General features: G+C 55.4%; 2 protein-coding genes across 2 annotated transcripts in view; both read right to left on the bottom strand.

The window, feature by feature from the left end:
* CUNH4orf50 (chromosome unknown C4orf50 homolog) overlaps positions 1-11,347 on the bottom strand; it is a 47,491-nt gene extending 36,144 nt beyond the window's left edge. The window contains exons 1-3 of the mRNA XM_039232110.1: positions 11,067-11,347; positions 6,693-6,831; positions 2,848-3,432 (exon numbers count right to left, since the gene is read on the bottom strand). Of these exons, the coding sequence (XP_039088041.1) occupies positions 2,848-3,432; positions 6,693-6,831; positions 11,067-11,347 (1,005 nt within the window). The remainder of the gene's footprint in view (positions 1-2,847; positions 3,433-6,692; positions 6,832-11,066) is intronic.
* A 6,863-nt stretch (positions 11,348-18,210) lies between these two features.
* The window catches only part of JAKMIP1 (janus kinase and microtubule interacting protein 1), a 127,560-nt gene continuing 125,772 nt past the window's right edge, over positions 18,211-19,998 (bottom strand). Inside the window, exon 22 of the mRNA XM_039232028.1 lies at positions 18,211-18,261. Within this exon, the coding sequence (XP_039087959.1) occupies positions 18,211-18,261 (51 nt within the window). The remainder of the gene's footprint in view (positions 18,262-19,998) is intronic.

Genomic DNA, 19,998 nt, shown 5'->3' with positions numbered 1-19,998 from the left:
AACTGACTAAGCCACCCAGGCGCCCCTCTAGCTTGAAATTTTAAACCTCAGCTACACTCCCCTGCGAGCTGGTAACTGGCTGGCTCTTTATGTCTCCCAGGACCCCTCTCCAGATGGCCATTTTTGACCCCCAAATGCCCCAAGTCGGGGCTGCCACTGCCCTCTGAGAATAAGACAGACACTGGCCGACTGTCACACCCCATGGCCCTGGGTCCAGCCCATATGCTTTTTTAAAAAACCTTTATTTATTTTGAAAGAGAGAGAGAGACAGAGAGAGCAGAGATGGACAGAGAGATAGAGAGAAACAGAGAATTCTAAGCAGGTTCCAGGCTGTCAGCACAGAGCCCAACGCAGGGCTGGAACCCACAAACCATGAGCTCGTGACCTGAGCCGACACCAAGAGCCAGACGCTTAACCAACTGAGCCCCCCAGGCACCCCAGCCCCCATTCTAAATGCCGGGGCCCCCAGCAGTGACCCACAGACTGAATGCCAGGCCCCTTCCTCAGCCTCACCCCCTCCACCTAGGAGACTGGTCATCGAGCGGGCAGGGGTGTGTGGTCGGACTATCCCAGCCCCGGTTCTGAGCGAAGGGCCGAGCCAAGCGTAGGCACCAAGGAGGCACCCATTAAATACCGACTACTCAGCCACCGACCAGTATTTGCTGGAGGTGCAGAGCACGGCGCTCACAAGTCCAGCGCCCTCACTTCCTCATCTGGAAATAAGGATACGAGAATGCCCCTTGTTCAGATGGACTAGACGAGTGACAGATAAAGGGCACAGAAATTCGCGCCTGGCACAAAGACACCCTTGTCAATAGCCACCCAGGCAAAGCTGGCCACGCAGCACACGTTCCTGTCACCTCGCGGGTCTTCATGACTGTTCGTCCATTGGGGTGCCTGGTATGGATTGAACTGTGTCCCCCCAAATTCCCAAGTTAAAGCCTTTGTCTCCAGTGTCTCGGAATATGTCCTGACTTTGGACACGGGACATTCTTGGCAGGTGCAACCGGTCACGACGAGGTCCACTGGCCTGACTAGTGTCCTTACAAAAGGGGGACGTTTGGACACAGAGACAGAACAGACAGGCAGAGAGGGAAGATGTGCCGTAAAAACACAGAGGGAAGACAGCACCCACCAGCCCAGGAGAGGGGCTCGAACAGACCCTCCCTCACGGCCTCAGAAGCCCATGAATCCTGCCAATGCCCTGACTTTGGATGTCAAGTTCCAGAACTATCGTCTCAACCACTGGGTTTGTGACAGCTCCAATAAATGACAATTTCCATCCACACACGATTTATTTTCCATAATTACAATAAGGTGCCAAGACGAAAATGCACACTGGTTTCCTTTATCTGGTGGCTATAACAGAGGGAGAATGAATAGACCACACAGAAGAGAGAAAACAGGGGCAGAGAGTTGCTATTTTCTTAAAAAAAAAAAAAAAAAAAAAACAGAGAAACTCATTATTCAAATGAGCCAGGCAGGATGCACTGCATTCCTTGGGAAAACATAGCGCATTTAAAGGTCTAGTTGATTTGAAATAGATTTATCTTCTCCAAAGAAAAATTGAACGTTTTTTCTTTTCGTGTTAGCTTTTTTAATGAGTGATCTTCTTTCGGGAAGGTTGCTCACTGATTTTTCCTTAAATGTAAATTGGAGGGAGACAGGATCTTGAGCTCTTTCTTGCAAGGAGCTGAGTCAACTCTCTCGGCCAGGGACTCAGGCCAAGGCAGGAGAAACAGAGCACTTTGGACCGCCATCAACTCTGGATCAAGCCCCAGTTCTGCCTCCCACTAGCTGTGTGACCACAGACCCGTGCAACACCTCTCTGAGCCTCAATTTCCTCTCATGTGGCATGGGGATACCATCGGCACCTACCTCACAATCTGCTTGAGCACTGAATGAAATAACGCCTTCGAACACTCCCAGGAGGGTCCGGAGCACAGGACTATGTTAAACACAAGCTTTTACTCTTCTATTGGCCAAACGAAAGAATAAACATCCAGTCGGCCCTCGTTACAGGCAGAGCTTAAGAAAATCACCCAAGGTCACACAGCTAGTCATTAAGAGAACCAGAAAGGAACCCAACCCTGTGGGGTTTTCACTGCATAGTCCTGGGACCCCCTGAGTGATGATGCTGGACCGAGGCTCCAAAGAGCTCCCAGACCTGGGCCCTGCCCTCACGGAGCGCACAGTCTAAGGGAGGAGCACTCAAGAAGCACGGACGGCACTTGCCACCAGGGACCGTCCCCACCTTTGGAGCTATGGGGAAGGTGGAAGAGGAGGTCATCATCTTCTGAAGGAGGGGACGGATTGGGAAGACTTTCTGGGCACATGGCAGTGACATAACACTGCACACCCAAGGGTCTCATCTGGCACACAGCCGGGACTCGGTAACTGCTGGACAGATGGATAGACAGGAGGGGACAGCTGATGAGGGATGAGGGGTGGCTGGTTGGTTCCCTGTAGACTGGCTGGATGGACAGATGGACAGCCGGATGGTTGTGTGAATGAGACGATGGAGCATCGGTAGACAAACGGACAGATGGACAGACGAGCAGGTATATGGGTGAACGGGGGGATGGGTGGATGAGAAGGGGGACAGATGGGCAGTGAGGTGGCTGTGCTGAAGAATGGGTAGCGGAAAGTGTGTGACTGGCTGTGCAGATAGGTGGGTAGGTGGCTGATGGAATGAAGGATGGATGGACGGATGGATGGGGCTAGTCAGGCTGGATCCGAGTAGATGACGAGGAAAACTGGGGGATGAAGGAGCTGGTGACTGGCAGGTGGCTGTAGGAGAAAGAGAAATCTGAAAACTCACTGGTGCCCCGGGTTGCGGCCACTTACCGGGCTGCAGGGACCGGCAGCGGCGGTGCTGCGCGCGCTCTCCCCGGACGCCCGGGCCCCCAGCTCCTCTCGAAGGCTGCGGTTTTGCTGCGCCAGGTCCTCCACCCGGCCCTGCAGGCCGATCTCCGACAGCTTGAGCTCGTAGATGCAGCAGCGAAGATCCTCCAGCTGCCCGCGGAGCCGGCGTTCCGTGGCGCGCTGCTCCCGCAACCCGCGCACCGCTGCATCCCGCTCGCGCTCGCCGCGCTCGGCCCGCGCCTGCAGAGCGCGCAGCTCCTCCGCCTCCCCTCCGGGGCCGGCCGGGCCGAGGGCGCGGGGGCTGCCCGGCGCCGGGGCGTCCAGCTCGGCCAGCAGGAGGCCGGCCGCGTGACACAGGCGCCGCACGTCCCGCTCCAGCCGCTGCACCTGCTCCCGCAGGCCGCGCTCCTGCTCGCGCACCAGGGCCAGCTGGCGCCGCTGCGTCCGCCGGCAGCGCTCCAGGGCCGCCGCCTGCCGCCCCAGCGCCTCGTCCTTGCGCCGCAGCCGCTCCCGCAGCCGCCGCAGCCGCCACCGCTGCCGCCGGGCCACGCGCTCCTTCTCCAGAACCTACAAGTTGGCGGTGGATCGAGGGCGTCAGGAAGTCAGCCCCGAGGGACACACCGTCGCGCACAGCGTTTTTATGTTAAACTTCGATATTCTGCCCGTCGGGGAGGTTTGGTTGTGCGTTCAGTTTCTCATTAAACTATTGCATCAGATACTATTTATTCCGATCGTTGAATTTTTTGGCGCCCCCGCCGTTTTGCGCGGGGGGAGTGCCTCACTCCCCCGGTAGGGGCCCCGCACCCGTGAGCCGTCCTCCGAAGGAAACTGCGCACGGGGCGGGGAGGGCCGCCCCAGGGCTGCCGAGGCTGGATGCGACCCCGCCAGTTTGTAGAGAGCTGCCGCTTGGACCCACCTGCGTTTCCCCGCTTCCGCCTGGACCTCCCACACCTCTCCATTTCCATACCCCTGGAGCGTTCATGCCGGGCCCCGCGAAGGTCGGCCAGCCCCGGCTTCTGGCTGCCCAGACCCCCCGCAGCAGGAGTACTGAGAATACCTCCAAAAACTAGGTACAGTCACTATGCCCTTGGGGTGCTCAGGATGACTGGCTTCATAATCGCTCGCCAAGGCCAGGATTCTAACCCCCGTGTACCTGAAAGGTCCAGAGAACACAGCTCTCTTGTTCTTAGACCAACCCCCCAACCCACCCCCAGCCCCACCCCCGGGGGGTGAGCTGTGAGCTGCACCAGGCCCACCCAGCCACCGCGACCCCGGGAGGGAGTCCTGGCCCAATTTCCAGAAAGGATTGACCCCAAGGGGTAGAACTACTCCTCTCTCAGCTACCAGCGCCTGCTGCCGGCCGGGCGAGCTCGCCGTGCGGAAGACAAGACGCGGGGACAGCTCGGCAGGCTTTGTTTGACAGCCTGACCCTGGGGAGGTGGGGCAGGTGACCCTGGAGCCGGATTCCCCGGGACGAAGCCTGTTCCCGGTTATCCCGTCACGGGCGGTGCGCTGTCCCCAGAAGGGTCCGCCTTCACCGGCTTTCAGAAGGGCCACAGGGCACCGCAAACCTGAGATGGCTGTGCACGCAGAGGCCTCCTGGGAACAATGACCGCAAAACTGCCGTTTGGCCAAGATCGCGTATGAAGAGCAGAGAGAGCTCACCCACGCACTCCTACGAAACTTGCTCCAAGTGCGGACATCTCCCGGGAGGGGCTCGGGGTCAGAGGGGCTGGGCTGGGGGGTAGCTGGGCCCAGCGGCCACAGAGGGACCCTGAGCGGCGCGCCTCCACCGCGCAGGCGTGATGCCCCTCCTCCGGAAGTGGGGTTTCCTGACTGTCCCCTCCTCCGGAAGTGGGGTTTCCTGGCTGGCCCCTCCTCCGGAAGTGGGGTTTCCTGGCTGGCCCCTCCTCCGGAAGTGGGGTTTCCTGACTGGCCTTTCCAGGAGCATACAGGTTCCATGAGACGGATGGCCCTAGGGAGGCTGTAGAGCTGCTGGTCCCGTGGGGCCTCTGAGCACACCCTCGTCCTCCATGTCTCCGTCACACTGGGAACATCTCGTGACTGCAGGGCTGTGGCTGACTCGCCTTGGAAACCCTCCATGGGTATCAGGCATGGCCCCCAACGTATTTACCAAAGGGTCTTCCACGGATTGATGAGATTCTTCCCGCTGGGAACCCACACCACACCCCTGCCTCTCACGGCACCGACGATGGCGTGCTCGCAGCCGAGAGGGACAATTAACTGTACTTTCTGCACCCAAGTTCAATGTAGAGGGCAAAAAAAAAAAAAAAATTCCACTTGCACGTCACCCTGGCATTTTGAAGACGAATTTCCACTTAATCGAACCCCTTATCTTTCCACACTCCACGTCTGTCTCAGCGAATGCCTACATCAGAGATTTTTGAACTTTTTTAACAGCTCCCTGCACTTCGACATCACGCCCCTTTACATGCACATGTGTGTGCCATTGACACAAGTGTCACGAAATAGCCCTCTTCCTTATACGCATGATGCCCTTTCTTATTTCCTTGTTGATTCTGTTTTTGGAACTTGTTTCCCAACCCGACGGTGAGCGTTCACCTGCAACTTGACCGTTGCTGCTGGGCTGTAAGGAGTGATCAGCGGAAAGTGGGTCTTTGAGAACCATGGGTGGCTGTCCTGGAAGGCTGTCATTTCTGTCCCTGCGGTATTTCCTAATGTGCCCTACCCTCCAGCCTTCCTCGTCATCCCGGCATATTTCAATAAAGACTAATACGTATGAAAACAGCTGGTGTTATTTGCTGTTACTGTTGTGAGCATTTTACACGCACTGACTCTCTAAACCCACACAACAGTCCAGGAGGGTTGGTCGTATATCATTTCCCATTTCACAGATGAGGAAACTGAGGCCCAGAAAGGTTAAATCACACCCCGTGAGTGGAAGAGCCAGGGCTCGGCACCAGGCGCCTGCCTCTGGAGTCCACCCCCTTAACCATCCACGGTTTCTCGAATGCACTAACTTGTCTCTCTGCCTCCACCACCTCTCTCTGTCTCCCATGCAACTGGAATAATTTTCCCTAGACCCTGTCCTGAGCCTCTCCTGCTGAAGTCCCCCAAAGCCTGCTCCTCACTGCGGTCAATTCACTGGTCCTTCTGGAACCGTACTGTCTCACCAACACCCTCCCCGTGCCCATGCCCTCTCCTCTGGCCCTGATATGTTCTCCACACTTTTGTGCCTGTGCACGGGCTGTTCCCAGGCTTCACATGCCCTTCCCCCAAGGGCCAGCTCCATTGGCTCAGTTCTCGGTCACTTCCCCTGACCCCGACTCCATCCACACTATGCCTGCACCCTCCTCCTGGCACCTGGAATCCGGCTTGGGAGTTACCCATCTCCTATTTGTGTCCCCACCTGCATGTTGCCTCCCAAGGCCGGTGACCCTGCATCAGTCAACATCCGCTTGTCCCCAGCCAGAGCTGGCTTCCCCAATGTCTGTTACGAGGGCCACAGAAATGAATGTCTGACCAAAGCTCCCAGGGGGTGCCCAGCCCCTGCAGGTCACCCTGTGCTTTCACCAACCCCCTCCCCCAGCAGATCCCAGCCAGAACCTTTGTGAGGCTTTACAGATGGGGCTGCTGAGGTCCAGAGAGACCACGTGACCCTGCCCCAGGCCCAGCACTGGGGGCATTAGGAGCCCTCAAAGCCCCCCCCCCCCCGGCTGGGCTCTCCCAGCACCCCCCCCCCGGCCCCCATCTTTACTCCACTGCACCTGACGCTCCCTGCAAGCACAAGGGGTCACCCTGCTGGGTGGAGACCCAAATAGTGGAATCAAGAGGGAAAATGGTACCTGGCTGGCCAGAGCCCCCTGCAGGGCTTGCAGCTTCTCCTGGGCCCGCCTTGCTTGGCTCCTCTCCTGCAACACGTGGGCGCTGAGCTGGTCCACCCTCCGGAGGAGCTGGCTCTCCGACAGCTCCAGCTGCTGGATTCTGAGGCAGCGAAGCAGGAAGATGCTTACTTGGGAGGCAGCAAACATGGCCGTAGAGTTTCACAGACCCTGGGGCCAACCTTGGGTGTTTTTTGGTCATTTGGCCAGTTTGATATTCTGAAAAATATCGCATTTTGTGAAACCTTCCCACCTATTTAGGATGATTTGGAATACTTCAAAGATATCGATCGAATAATAATGCACCGTGCATCAACAGTCTTAAATGTGTTCTCATCCCTCAGCTGGTAACCCCAAGTTCAGTTGATACCAACGAAGAAGGGCTGAGCCAGACCCATGTGGCTGGAGAGCTTTCTCTGTGTCGTTTCTATCCATCCTCACAGTACCAGCCTGCAGGTAGGTTCCCTTACCCCTACTTCACACACGAGAAAATGGAGGATCAGAGAGGCTGGTACCTGCCCGAAGTGACACAGCATTCTAGAGCCCAGACTATCTGACTCCTGAACTCAGGCTTTTAACCCTACACTCCATTGCCTCCTATGTGAGCTATACTCCTTCAAATCTCTTCCAAGGAAATGAATGAAATTCAGAAAAAGTCTCCGCAATTGAAATCATTCATCTTTGTATTACCTACAACAGAGAGAAGGTGGAAATGGCCTAATAGTTAAGGACAGCTCGGCCACATGAAGCCTTTTCTTTTTATTCTGGGGACGTGTTGAATATGTATGACTCACAAAGTAATACACAGGCTGGAAGTGAGCCCTGACCGCAGCTCCATCAGAAGGAAGTGCACACGAGAATGGGGAGAAGCCCAAGGGGACAGTCTGGTCCCGCGGGGACAGGAGGGACCACAAAGACTTGCCCATCTCCCGTTTGAACTACTTTCTAAGTCCCCTTAATGCACCAACCTTCCATCTATGACAGAAATCCAGGAAACACATGGAAAATGGGTCTGCAGCCTCCCCAGGCAAGCTTGCACACCTTCACTCCTCTGCCCATGCCACGCAGGGCGGCTCCCTCCACCAGGACAGATGCCGCCCCTTGGGGGAGGACCCAGCTTTGCTCCCTGACCTGCCGCTGACCAGCTGTGGGGCCTCAACTGGGCTTGTTCCCCACCATGACCCACAGTCTCTTTATCTTTAAGAGAGAGGTACTTGTACCGTGCTCAGAGATCTATTGTGAAGAAATGAACTGATGCATTAATAATAAGGTCAAGAGTCCCCTCTCCTGCCCTGAGGCCCTGAGGATGGCTTGTGTACGTGAAAGAAGAGAGTGTGCTCCCTGTGTGGCTTGTAATCCAATTCCTTCCAAACCGAACCCCAGGAGTGGCCCCAGGCTAATCGGTCAGTCAGGCCGAGCACTCGATTGCTTATAAAATGTGGTGATATGGGGGCGCCTGGGGGGCTCAGTCAGTTAAGCCTGCAACTTCACCTCAGGTCATGATCTCACGGTGTGAGTTCCAGCCCGGCGTCAGGCTGTGTGCTGACAGCTCGGAGCCCGGAGCCTGCTTCTAATTCTCTCTCTCTCTCTCTCTCTCTCTCTGTCCCTCTTCTCCCTCCCCCCCCAAAAAATAAAACATTAAAAATTTTGTTTCCAGTTTTTGAGATCAACCCAAAACACAAAATATGAGACAATATTCAACCCTGGTATTATCCTTATACTTGAAGCAGAAAATGACTAATCTCACCATGGCAGACTGAATACAGGCCCCGTCATATATCCAGGCTCTAATCCTGGCCCCATGAACATTGCTTAAAATGCAGGAGACTGTAGCTGTGATAAGTTAAAGACCTGGGAACAGGGAGACACCCCCGACCATCGGGTGGGCCCTGCCTGCCATCACAGGGGTCTGTCCCTGCAGTAGGGAAGCAGAGGGAGATTTCACAGAAGGTGAAGGCCAAGTGAAGCTAGATACTACCCTGCTGACTCTGAAGGTGGGGGAAGGGGCCGGGGCCCAAGGAATGCAGCTCTTCATGCTTGAAGAGACGAGGGAACAGACTCCCCCACCGCCTCTGGGGAGAACATGGCTCTCTCTCTCTGGATGCCTTGACTTTGGCCCCGCTTTAGGACTTCAGCCTCCAGGACTGTCAGACCAGATGGGTGTGTTGCTCTGAGCCGCCAGGTTTGTAGAAATTTGTTTCAGCAGCCCTCGGAAACAACCACGCCCACAAATAAGAAATAGACGACTAAGGGCCGTTTTTTTTCACTGATCTGCACCCAGTTACACAAATCTTACTATACAGTGCTGCAGACTGCTTGCTACGAAACCAGGAGAATCCACCGGGGCACCACGAGAAATGGGCCCCTTGTGGCTGCTATTACCACCCCAGGCAGGGCCGCAGGGGTTCAAGTCCTAGCATCCCCCACACCACGTGGCTGGATATGGGTGATTGTGGAGAAGTCACTTAACTACCCCGTGCCTCCCTTTCCCCATCTCTGAGTTGAGGATGACACTATCACCTCACTTTGCGTACTGTTTTCAGGATTCAGTATGTGAATATTTAACAGTGCCCAGAACAGAGTAAGCACTCCGTGAATAGCTATTGTTAATTTTGTTGCATTTTGGTTGGAAATGAACAGGCAACGTTGACGCAGTAATAAAGATAGGAGTGTGTCTTCTTTCTCAAACTTCTAACAACACTTCATTATTTTCATAATAATCTTATAAATGTTAACTGTCTTTTTTAATTTATAAATAATTTTAGAACATTTAACTTTTTCATCCAAGTGAAGTCCAATGCGCACGTCCAACCTTTACGGTACCCTACGAAACCCACGCTGCATCCAGCCCCCCCCCCCCGCCCCAGCTGCAGCCCCTAGTGACCCTGGATAAAGCAATTCATCCTTCCGGCCTCGGTTTCCCCACACCTGCGGGGTGGTGCGCCCCACCTTCAGACAGCAGACGACACAGCTCACATTACACACAGGTGGGTCCAGGACACCTCCTCCAGAATGGCCTCAGCCCGGGCCCCAGCCACGGAGGCCCCCTCCTCTCCATTGCTCATGGTGCCCCAGGGCTCCCTGTCTGTCCCTTGCATGGAAGGGTCCCCTTTGCAGATGTTTCCCCACCATTTGTCCCCAGGCCCCAGTGAGTTTCTAGCTTTCGCTCCCAATCTTTCTGGAGAAAGATCTGAGCCGCAACCATGTGTGGGTTAGGCTCTCTCCACGGCCGGGGCCCTACCTTCCCTGGGTCTCAACCCCCAGGATTTATATTATGGGCTGATCTGTGTCCCCCTCAAATTCCTATGTTGAAGTCCTAATGTCCAGGACCTCAGACTGTGACCGTATTTGGAGACAGAATCTCTACAGAGATAACTGAGTTAAAATGAGGCCACATGGATGGGCCCTGACCCAGTCTGACAGGTGTCCTCATGAGAATCAGGGATTAGGACACAGACACATGAGAAATGGTCGTGTGCGGACACAGGGAGAAGAGGCTGTCTACACACCACAAAGAGTGCCAGTCCTCACAAGGAACCAAACCTGCCTGCACCTTGAACTTGGACTCCCAGCCTCCAGGCCTGGGAGAAAATAAATTTCTGTTAAATCCCCCAGGCTGTGGTGCTTTCTCCGGGCAGCCTGAGCACACACCACTATAACTTAGCACATGACTCTGGCGGCCAAGTGCAGGAGGTAGAAGGGTGAGCGAATGAATGAATGGATGAACGAACGGATGGATGGACAATCACATGGAGTAACAAAACCATCTTTCTGATATGTGAATTTCTTCGTGTGAGAAGTTTGACAAAGAGGAAATAAGAAGGAAAGCACATGTAAATCCGTGCTTCATGACTCGCCTTTATTAAAATGAAGGAAAATACAAGAAAATGGTGAAGCCCCAGGCAAATCCGAGACACTCGGCTGCTGAGACCTGGGTCAACCTGTCGGCATGGAGCCCAGTCACTAGCGTCCTGCATTTCCAAGCCACATTCCTCCCCTGATACCTACGCAGGACCCCGCCGCACTCTGCGGCCTCAGAATCCGAAAATGGTCGGGGAGGAGCGGCTGGCCTCTTCCTTCTCCTCCCTGTGGTGCCTCCCATTGGCTGGACCCACATCCTGAACTGGGAGCCTGGGACCCTGAGGGCTCAGCCCCTGGACCCTGAGGGCTCAGCCCCTGGGACACGGAGTGGAGGATAGGAAGGAGGGGGGACCAGAGCCCGGTTCCAGCATGCAGGCTATTTCAGCCATAGAAAGGATTCGACACACTGATCTAACCCAACTATGAGGCCCAGGATTCGTTAAATACACAAAGAAGGGGCGCAAATGCCGTATTTACCTGCTCCTGAGCTCGGACTCCAACATCACGTACTTGTCCACAGCAGCCAACAGCTTGCGCTCGGAGGACTCCAGCTGCTTCCTGAGCGCGCCCGGGTCCGTGTCTGGGTTTCCAGCTGCAGGAGGGCAGCCCGGCCCCTTGCCACCGTCCTCTACATCCTGGAACAGCCAGGACGTGTCGATCTTCACATCCACGTTCATCACATCGAACCCATCGGGGCCGGGGGCTCTGACAATGTAGCTGAAACTTTTCTCAGTCCGCCCTTGAGCTGCGGGCTCCATTGCAGGAGAAGTTCATGCATCAAGACTTAATAACCTTAAGTGGATTTGCAGCTCTGACTTTCTGGACAGTTCCGGGAGGCTGCAGGGCCTTCAGAATGTGCAGGAAAATATCCCTTGAGGAGGGCAAGGACAGGTGAATTATTTATGAGTGCGCCTCGGGTTTCCCCAGTACACGCATCATACAATACGAACGGACACCTCTCGTTTTACAAGCTGGCATGCCAGGACTCGCCCAAAGCAGGACAACGTTGTTGAAAAGTCATTTAGAACTAAATGCTGAATGATATGCACAGAGAGGTAAAATGAGATTTCCAGGAAGGACCATCAGAAATATAAATTCTCAGTGGTGGGGCACCTGGGTGGCTTAGTCAGTTAAGCGTCCGACTTTCGCTTAGGTCATGATCTCACGGTTCGTGGGTTCGAGCCCCGCATCGGGCTCTGTGCTGACTGCCAGCTCAGAGCCTGGAGCCTGTTTCAGTCTGTGACTCCCTCTCTCTCTGACCCTCCCCTGCTCACGCTGTCTCTCTNGCTTAGGTCATGATCTCACGGTTCGTGGGTTCGAGCCCCGCATCGGGCTCTGTGCTGACTGCCAGCTCAGAGCCTGGAGCCTGTTTCAGTCTGTGACTCCCTCTCTCTCTGACCCTCTCCTGCTCACGCTGTCCCTCTCTCTCTCCTAGAAATAAATAAAACATTTAAAAAAATTTTTTTAATAAATAAATAAATTCTCAGTGGTGGGGCTCACACTCCGCCCTCCTCTACGAGTGGATGAAGGTCTATGCCTCCTCTCTGAGGACAGCAAACATTAATAGGGATCTAGAGCTCGCCAGGCAGAGGGGACGGGGGCTAGGGCTGTCCCGGGTATCGCCCGTGCTCTGGATCTCGTCACCTTAGCTGGTCCAACCATCCTGGTAACCTAAGGAGGTGGGCATTATCATACCCATTTTGTGGATGATGAGACAGAGGCTCCGGAAGGTGGAGGAGCTTGTCCAGGCCCCACACACGGGAGATGCCAGAGTCAGGATTCAAATCCACATCTAAACCCAAAACTCGAGAGGTGAGGAATGCACCGAGGCCCTGACCAGAACACGCATGTCCCGTGGGAGGGAGCCAGAGGCTGGTGGACTCAGGAATGGTGGAGGCAGCAGGCAGACACGGGCACAGGATTCCGCCAGGCAGAGGCAGCCTTGGGGTCAAAGCCCCATGACATGGGCAGGACAGATGAAGGGTGTGGCCAGCCTGGTGGGCACTTGGTGGGGAAATGAGGATGGGGAACATAAGTGACCTGGGGCCATATCAGTGGAGGCCTTGAGCTCTGGAAAAAAGACTTAGGAATCTCTCTGTGGCCAGTGGGGTGTCCCAGGAGTGCTCAGAGGCAGGGAGTTGGTCAGATGTTACTTGGAGGCTGGAGCACTCTGGGGCCCGTAGGAGGTGACAAGGAGGTATAGGAGCCAGTGCTCTCAGCCTGATGCAGAGCGGTGCAAGCGGAGGTACAAGGTGAATCTACCAGGCTTGGGGCGCCTGGCTGGCTCCGTCTGTTAAGCATCCGACTTCGGCTCAGGTCATGATCTCACGGCTCATGAGTTCGAGTCCCACATCAGGCTCTGTGCTGACAGCTCAGAGCCTGCTTTGGACCCTGTCTCCCTCTGTCTCTGCCCCTCCCCCGCTCATGCTCTCTCCCTCCTCCTCTCTCAAAAAATAAACAGATATTCAAAAAAAATACCAGGTTGAACCGCCCTGTTAAAATAATGAAAGGGACTCCCCCCTCCCCTTATGTAGAGGAGCATGTACTTTAGAAAACTTATAGGGGTACCTGGGTGGCTCAGTTGGTTAAGCATCTGACTTCAGCTCAGGTGGTGATCTCGCGGTTTCTGAGTTCGAGCCCCACATAGGGTTCTGTGCTGACAGCTCAGAGCCTGGAGCCTGCTTCAGATTCTGTGTCTCCCTCTCTCTCGGTCCCTCCCCTGCTTATGCTCTGTCTTTCTCTCTCTCAAATTATCTTGAGGGCATGTATGGAATGGACTGTGTCTGCTTGGACAGGGGTGAGATTCCTTCCTGTCTTTGCAAATCTCTGAGCAGATTGCCTGTAATGCACGTCACTGTCTGGTTTGATGCTTATTCAATACTAAACATGCTTTCTTTTTTATCTACCTCTGTGGAGACATTTTCCGGATTGGGGGGAGATTTTGTCTTAATAATATTACTCCAACAGTAAGCAGTGTTCCAGGGTGGCCCAGAGGGCTTCCGACAGACACAGGGTGGCCAGAGGCAGCAGGGCCGGGTGCTGGCCCAGAGGGGATGCAGTGGACCAGCTCAGAACTCAGGTGCCCGGGTCACATGGCCTGGGTTCGAATCCCATCTCTGTGGCTTCTCTGATAGAATCCTCAGCAAATGACCTAACTGCTGGGCACAGTCTAGGGGGCATAGTCCGGGGTCCTCAGAAGCCCCCAAGAGCTCCTAGACGACCTCAGGGAGGAGCACCCCCAAATCAGCAGGCCTCTAGCAGGTTCTGGTTCAATGTGAGAAAATACGCAAAGACACACAGGTCATTGTTTGTACTGGGACCATTGGGCAAGGCTCTACCGGTCACGGCCTGGTTACGGAAGGTGAGGGAAATGCAGGAGCCACAGACCTTGAGGGTTTCAGCCCCCAGGATGGAAGGATGGGGAGGAAAGATCATGAATCTGCTCAGAAAGGTGTTGAGCTCGTGCTGGAGCACAGCGTTCATGTCTCCAAGGGAACCAGGGCCCCCCTGGCAAGGGGTGGGGGATGCACAAGCTCGGCACACCTGCAGCGCCCCCACCCCACCCCACAGCGCCTCAGACAGTGCCGGGTGCTACCGGATGCGATGCGTTAACCCCAGAAGCACCGGCACAGCCCGCAGCCTGCCTTTCTCATTCCGCAGAACGCGGCTCAGCGCGTGCAGGGGAGGGAGATCACATCTGTGCACAGCTGGGCCCAGAGGACGTGGGGCCGGCGGTCAAGGCCTCAAGCTGCAGGAAGACCCTCCCGACCCGGCTTGCCTGGGACTCCCCCCCCCCATTTTAAAACCAGAAGTCCCACCTCCCAGACAAAGGGGAGGGCTTGTCACTCTGCACTGCTGGTCTCCTGGCCCCCAAATGCTGCCAGCAGATCTGCGAGGCAGGTGGTGGGAAAGGGTGGACCCAGCCCTTCTCCTTTCTGCAGGAGACGCTGACCTGGGGATCAGCTGACCTCTGGGAACCACACCCCCCACGGAACGTGAGCGGTGCTACGAGGCCACACCCACCACAGCCAGCCCGACGGGCGAGGGGCCAAGGGCATGGATGCAGTCCACCAGAGCTCTGAGGCCCCCTGAGCACAACGGCTGTTTGGAGCCTGGCCTGTCCCCAGCAGGGACCTCAGAAGCAATGCCCGGGACTGTCACTGGTTCCTAGGGGGGTACTTTGGGCTTTTACACGGGGGTCCCTCCTGTACCTGCTTGTGTGGTCTCATTCCCTTGCACCTGAGTTGTCTCAGAGCATGAATGGCTCCCGGTCCCCCACAGGCTGTTCGGTCTCCTTTGAGGACAGTCTAGCGGAGGGCACCACAGGTGGCTGCCGGCCGCATCTCCTGCCAGTGTCCGGAAGCCCCTGGGGTCTGTCTAGTTATGTCCCACAGAGAGCAGGGGTGAGGCGCTGCAGGGGACTCTCACCCCCTCGACCAGAAGAAATTAAGACTCGGAGCAGCAAGTACTTTGCCAGCGTCGGCTGCAGGAAAGGGGCCAGGCTGGGAGTGGACCCACGTGGGTTTGACATCAAGGCCAACACCATCCCCATCTTGTTGTCTGAGTGGGAGAGCGGAGCGGACAGGAGGGTGTGAGGCCCACGCTCTGGACGCTCCGGCAGTGGGGAGTGGGGTGGGCCCTCAGTGCCATAGAAAGGATTCCCAGAGAGCCGTGTGCGCTTCCCGGACTCTGTCCACTGAGTCAGCAGAGCAATGGCTCTCCGTGCTGCCTGGGCGCCGGGGCAAGCAGATGTGTGTTCCTTGCACTCACTGCGAGGTCCCACACTCCCATCGCTACCTGGATGCTCAGGTGTCCATCTCCAAGCAAAGACATCAGTTCATTCACATTTGGTCACCGGATGTTGGTAAGTCGTGGGGGCTGGAGTGGCAGGTGCTCTGGGTTTAGATTTCAAGAGAGAATGGTCACTCCGCCCTCTCAGTTCTTTGATTTGGTTTGGACATCCCTCCCCTTCTGGCTGGGGCGCCCCCTCTGCTCACCATAATCGCCTTCTCCATCCTTGGCTTTGGCTTCTGAGAACCCTCAGCTCCTCCGCTGATCCTTCTACGGCCTGAATTTCAGTCACTTCTGTTTCCTCCAAAGGCTCTTCTTACTAGAAACCCCAGGGTCACTCCCGCAGCCCAGCAACCACAGAGCAGAGAATCATCCTGTCCCTGGGACTGACCCATTCCTGCCACTTTGCCCTTCCTTTTCCTTCACCACCTCCTGTTTTCCTTCATCTACTCTAATTCTGCATGTCTTCCTTCCAGAAGTTTCCGAGAGAATAGTCATGTGAGCAGGGACTTCTGGAGATGCGGACCTACCTGCCCCCCAGGGCAGTACCACCCTGAGTCACTCCCCTTCTCAGGGGCTCTGCCTGGGGGCCCCACTCTCAGCAGCTGCTGCCCCACCTCCTTGGCTGCCCCCAGGCACTCCGTATGCTAGGAGGTTCCATTCATAGCGATCTCCCTGAGATCAGGAAGGGCGCCTCCTCCACAACTGAGAGAAGGCGGCTCCGCTGTCAGACTGATGCAGGGGGAGGCTCATTCCCCACGGCTGCTCCCCAGAACACTTCACCTTCTGGCATCTTCCCTCGGCAGCGTCTTGCAAATTACAACCAAGATGCAAGTCGGTGCGGGATTGGCGCGGTTGGGGACGGCATCTACCTTCTCCTCCCCCACCCCAGGGAAAGCCAGGCTCTGAGATCTTCACCACGTCACATCCAGGAAAGTGATGGAGTCTGCGGTTTCTTTCTTGGAAATCTGAGGTCCTTGGATCCACCTTTCACAGTGGGCAAGGCTCCTGCCCCTGAGTCCTGCTCTCTCTCTCTCTCTCTTTCTCTGGTCATCACCAGCTGGATCAGCTGCACAGGAATCTTGAAGGGTTTTGCTGACTGGGGCTTGACATTGGGTTCAGATCACAGGGACATTTGCAAGTCACTCTGGCTGACAGATTCCGGGGTACACAGAGCACAGATCATGGAGACGTATGTACAGGAGTCTGTCCAGCGGGGCACACCGCCGCGGCCAGGGAAGGCATGCAGTGTGGGACAAGGGCTCTGGCCTGGCCCCTGACAGTGCGGTGGCACCCCAGTGACTCAGTTTCTAGTAATTGCACTTGGTTTCCTGGTATTCAGGTCTCTGCCCCTCGGGCTTGGAAGGTGCCAGAGTGGGGGCCCGGATGTGGCCCCGAGCTTGACAAAATCCCCAGGACTCGTCTTCAGGGCTCCTACAGCCCGGCCCAGCCAGGACCCGGCCGTGGGCCCAAAAGGCCTCTTCGTCGAGTACATGTGAATTCTGTTTTCAGTCTCTGGCTTCAAGTAGCTTGTTTTGCTGTTGAATTTTGGTTTGAATGGGGTTGGGGATGCCATAGGGACTCAATTTATTCCATAAGCTCTTTTTCTATCCTATAAGATTAAAAAAATAATAATTTGAAATGACGTGAGAATCCAAGGTTAATTAAAATGGTTGGAGAAGCCCCTGGCTTCTCTCCCCTCCCCCCACCACCCCGCCCCTGCTGTGGTCCTAAGCTCTCCTGCCGAGCCCACTGAGGGACCCCCCCCCAATGATTCAGGGGAGGAGGAAACAGGACTCAGATGGCCTGTCTTCCAGGACCTACCCTCACCGTCGCCCGGGATAGCCCCACTCCCCATCTGATGAGACCTGGGATGGTTCCTCCACACACTGCGCAAACACAGCATGAACATGGACCACGTGCCAAGCACGGCCCTAGACCTGGGGACACGAAGGTCCCAGGCAAAGCCCTGGTATGCAGGGGAGAGGCTCAGGGTTTCCTTCAGAACATCAGGCAGGGAGGGATGCAGCAACGGAGCGCGGCCTGGGGGGCAGGGCAGCTGGCGGGCACTGAGGACACCCCCGGGGCTCACAGCGCTCTCAGCCTGGGCTAGATTCAGGGACAGGCCCTCGAGGCCCTGGCAGACCCCCCACCTGGTGGGGAGGAAGTCAAGAACGAAGAGAATGGGGGAAGGACATGGGTGTCCACGCAGGAACTCCAAGGGAGATCTGGGCCCCGGGGACACGCAGGGCAGAGCAGGACCACCCGCCCGGAGGGCTTCCATCCAAGATCCCCGAGCACAGCACAGCGTCAAAACCAGGCAGGGAGGGGCGGGGAGGGGCGGGGAGCTGGGGCTCTCCACACAGGCTTCCTGGGTATTTTGTACGCAGGTCATGGACTTCCCCATCCGTCTCCTGCTCCTGAAGACCCCTGACCCCAGAAGCTATGGTCTGGTCCACAGGCGACAGAGAGTACCAGAAAGCAAAGCCACAATAAATGCTTTGGAAAAAACCACAAGCACACCCCCCTCTTCTGAAGATGAAATACAACAAGGCAACCATGAGGCCCCACTGCTCCTTCTCCACAAAGAGCTCTCTGAACCTCCCTCCCAGGGGATGGGACTCGCCACCTAACCCCTGGGTGCCCCCCCCCTTCCCCGGGGAGCCAGAGAGCCAAGGAATCTGCCACTGGCCACCTCCCACGGAACCTCATTGCCCAATGAATGTGATAGTCAGAAATGGGAGAAATTCTCCTTTTCAGAAAAATCATCATTCTTTTAATCAGTGAAATCGAAAGGATACCAACCCGAGTTCTTTGCTCACTGACGTCATCAAGGCCACAGAATGAATGCTAGTGAGAAAAACAAAAAAAGGAACAAAAACTATAAAATAAGACCAAAAGAAAATGAGACGGGGGGAAAAAAGAAAAGAAAAAAAGATGTAAGATATGTGGTATGGGATTCAGTGACACATTTCCAAGAACTCATGCAACGGGGTCGGGTTAGGTAGGAGCGATAGGAAGTGAGCTTCAGAAGCTGACCTCACTGGGACCCCACCCTCTGGAAGTCCTTGGCGCCCCCCAGCTTTGCTCCCCAACATCCAGCCAGTTCAGACAGACCAGGAGGCTTTGGGTGAGGACGTGTGGCTTTCATCAGCCCAGGACGCTTTCTAAATGGAGGAAGGACCCTTGGATGGTCATGGTCGGTGCCTCCCACCAAACACCAGACATGGCGGACACGCAATGATCAGGGGTTTCCACCCAGGGTACCAGGTCACCCAGACCAACCAGCCAATAAGTGGAAGCCCTCCCCCGACACCATCCCTGCCCAGTCTCCTAAGAGATCATTATTTAAAATCTTGTGTGCCATCCACTGAGTCTGCTTTAAAAAGAAAAAAAATTGGGGCGCCTGTGTGGCTCAGTCAGCTGAGTGTCTGACTTTGGCTCAGGTCAGGACTTCACAGCCCACGAGTTTGGGCCCCGCGTTCAGCTCTGTGCTGACAGCTCAGAGCCTGCAGCTGCTTCGGATTCTGGGTCTTCCTCTCTCTCTGCTCCTTACCTGCTCACACTCTGTGTCTCTCTCCTTCAAAAATAAATCAATGTTTTTTAAAAAGAAAAGAAAAAGAAAAAACCTAGCAGGAAACCAAATGGCCTTAGAGAAAGGAAAATGTATACAGGTCAGTTTGAAAGTAGACTTCTCTTTCTTCATCCATGACTTGATTTGCTCATTAGGTAGAACCTACCAGAGCATCATCTGGGGGTTTTGAAAATCGTTCTTTTGCTTCCCCCATAAAAACAAGGTAATAGTGCCCCTAAATTATCTATTGAAAAAAAAATGAAAATCCAAACAAGCAGCCACTAAGTTTCATACAAGTTGTAGAATGACTAGAAGTTGGAGCTGGACAGGACCTATAGAGTCACCCAGCTCTCATCTTCTCTCTCTTTTTTCAAATGTTTATTTATTTTTCTGGGAGCGGAAGTGGGGGAGGGGCAAGGAGAGGGGACAGAGGATCTGGAGCCATCTTTGCGCTGACAGCAGTGAGCCCTACATGGGGCTCGAACTCAGGACCGTGAGATCACGACTTGAGCTGAAGTCGGAGGCTCAACGGACTTGAGCCACCCAGGTGCCCTTCCAGCTCTCATTTGCTACACGGGGACACTGAGGCCCAGGGAGGGAGAAGGGCCTGTCAGGACCACCCAGGGGGGTGTGGCTGGGAAGGGTTCCTGGCCACTGACACGAGCCACCGATATCGTGGCTGGAGTCGCTTTCCAGGAGCGCCCACGGCAACACCACGCCGGCTCGCGTGCAGGTCTGGGAGCCCACCTGCTCTGTGTGCCAGCCTCGGCGACTCCTTTCTGGAACCAAACGAGACAGACCAACCCGCACACGTTTGCTTTGAGAAGAGAGTAAAAAAGAGGCAGAAAGGGGGTTCGAACATTGCCTCCTTCTAACCAAAAATGCAGCCGGCGTTATTTTATGGGTGTGCCCATCCCGCCTTTTAAAACTTTAACCAGCAAAACAACGGTGGCACGTTTCAGGTCCTTTTGCTGTCATGTCTTGCTCTGTGACCCATTTTGCCGACTCAAGTCCTAAAGCCAAGCTGAGGGGCTGAGACGTACA

The sequence above is a fragment of the Hyaena hyaena genome, unplaced genomic scaffold (assembly GCF_003009895.1).
Source record: "Hyaena hyaena isolate Hyena2069 unplaced genomic scaffold, ASM300989v1 scaffold_63, whole genome shotgun sequence".
Taxonomy (NCBI): Eukaryota; Metazoa; Chordata; class Mammalia; order Carnivora; family Hyaenidae; genus Hyaena; species Hyaena hyaena.
Note: the sequence above shows the minus strand (reverse complement) of the source record. Positions and strands in the feature narration are given on the sequence as shown.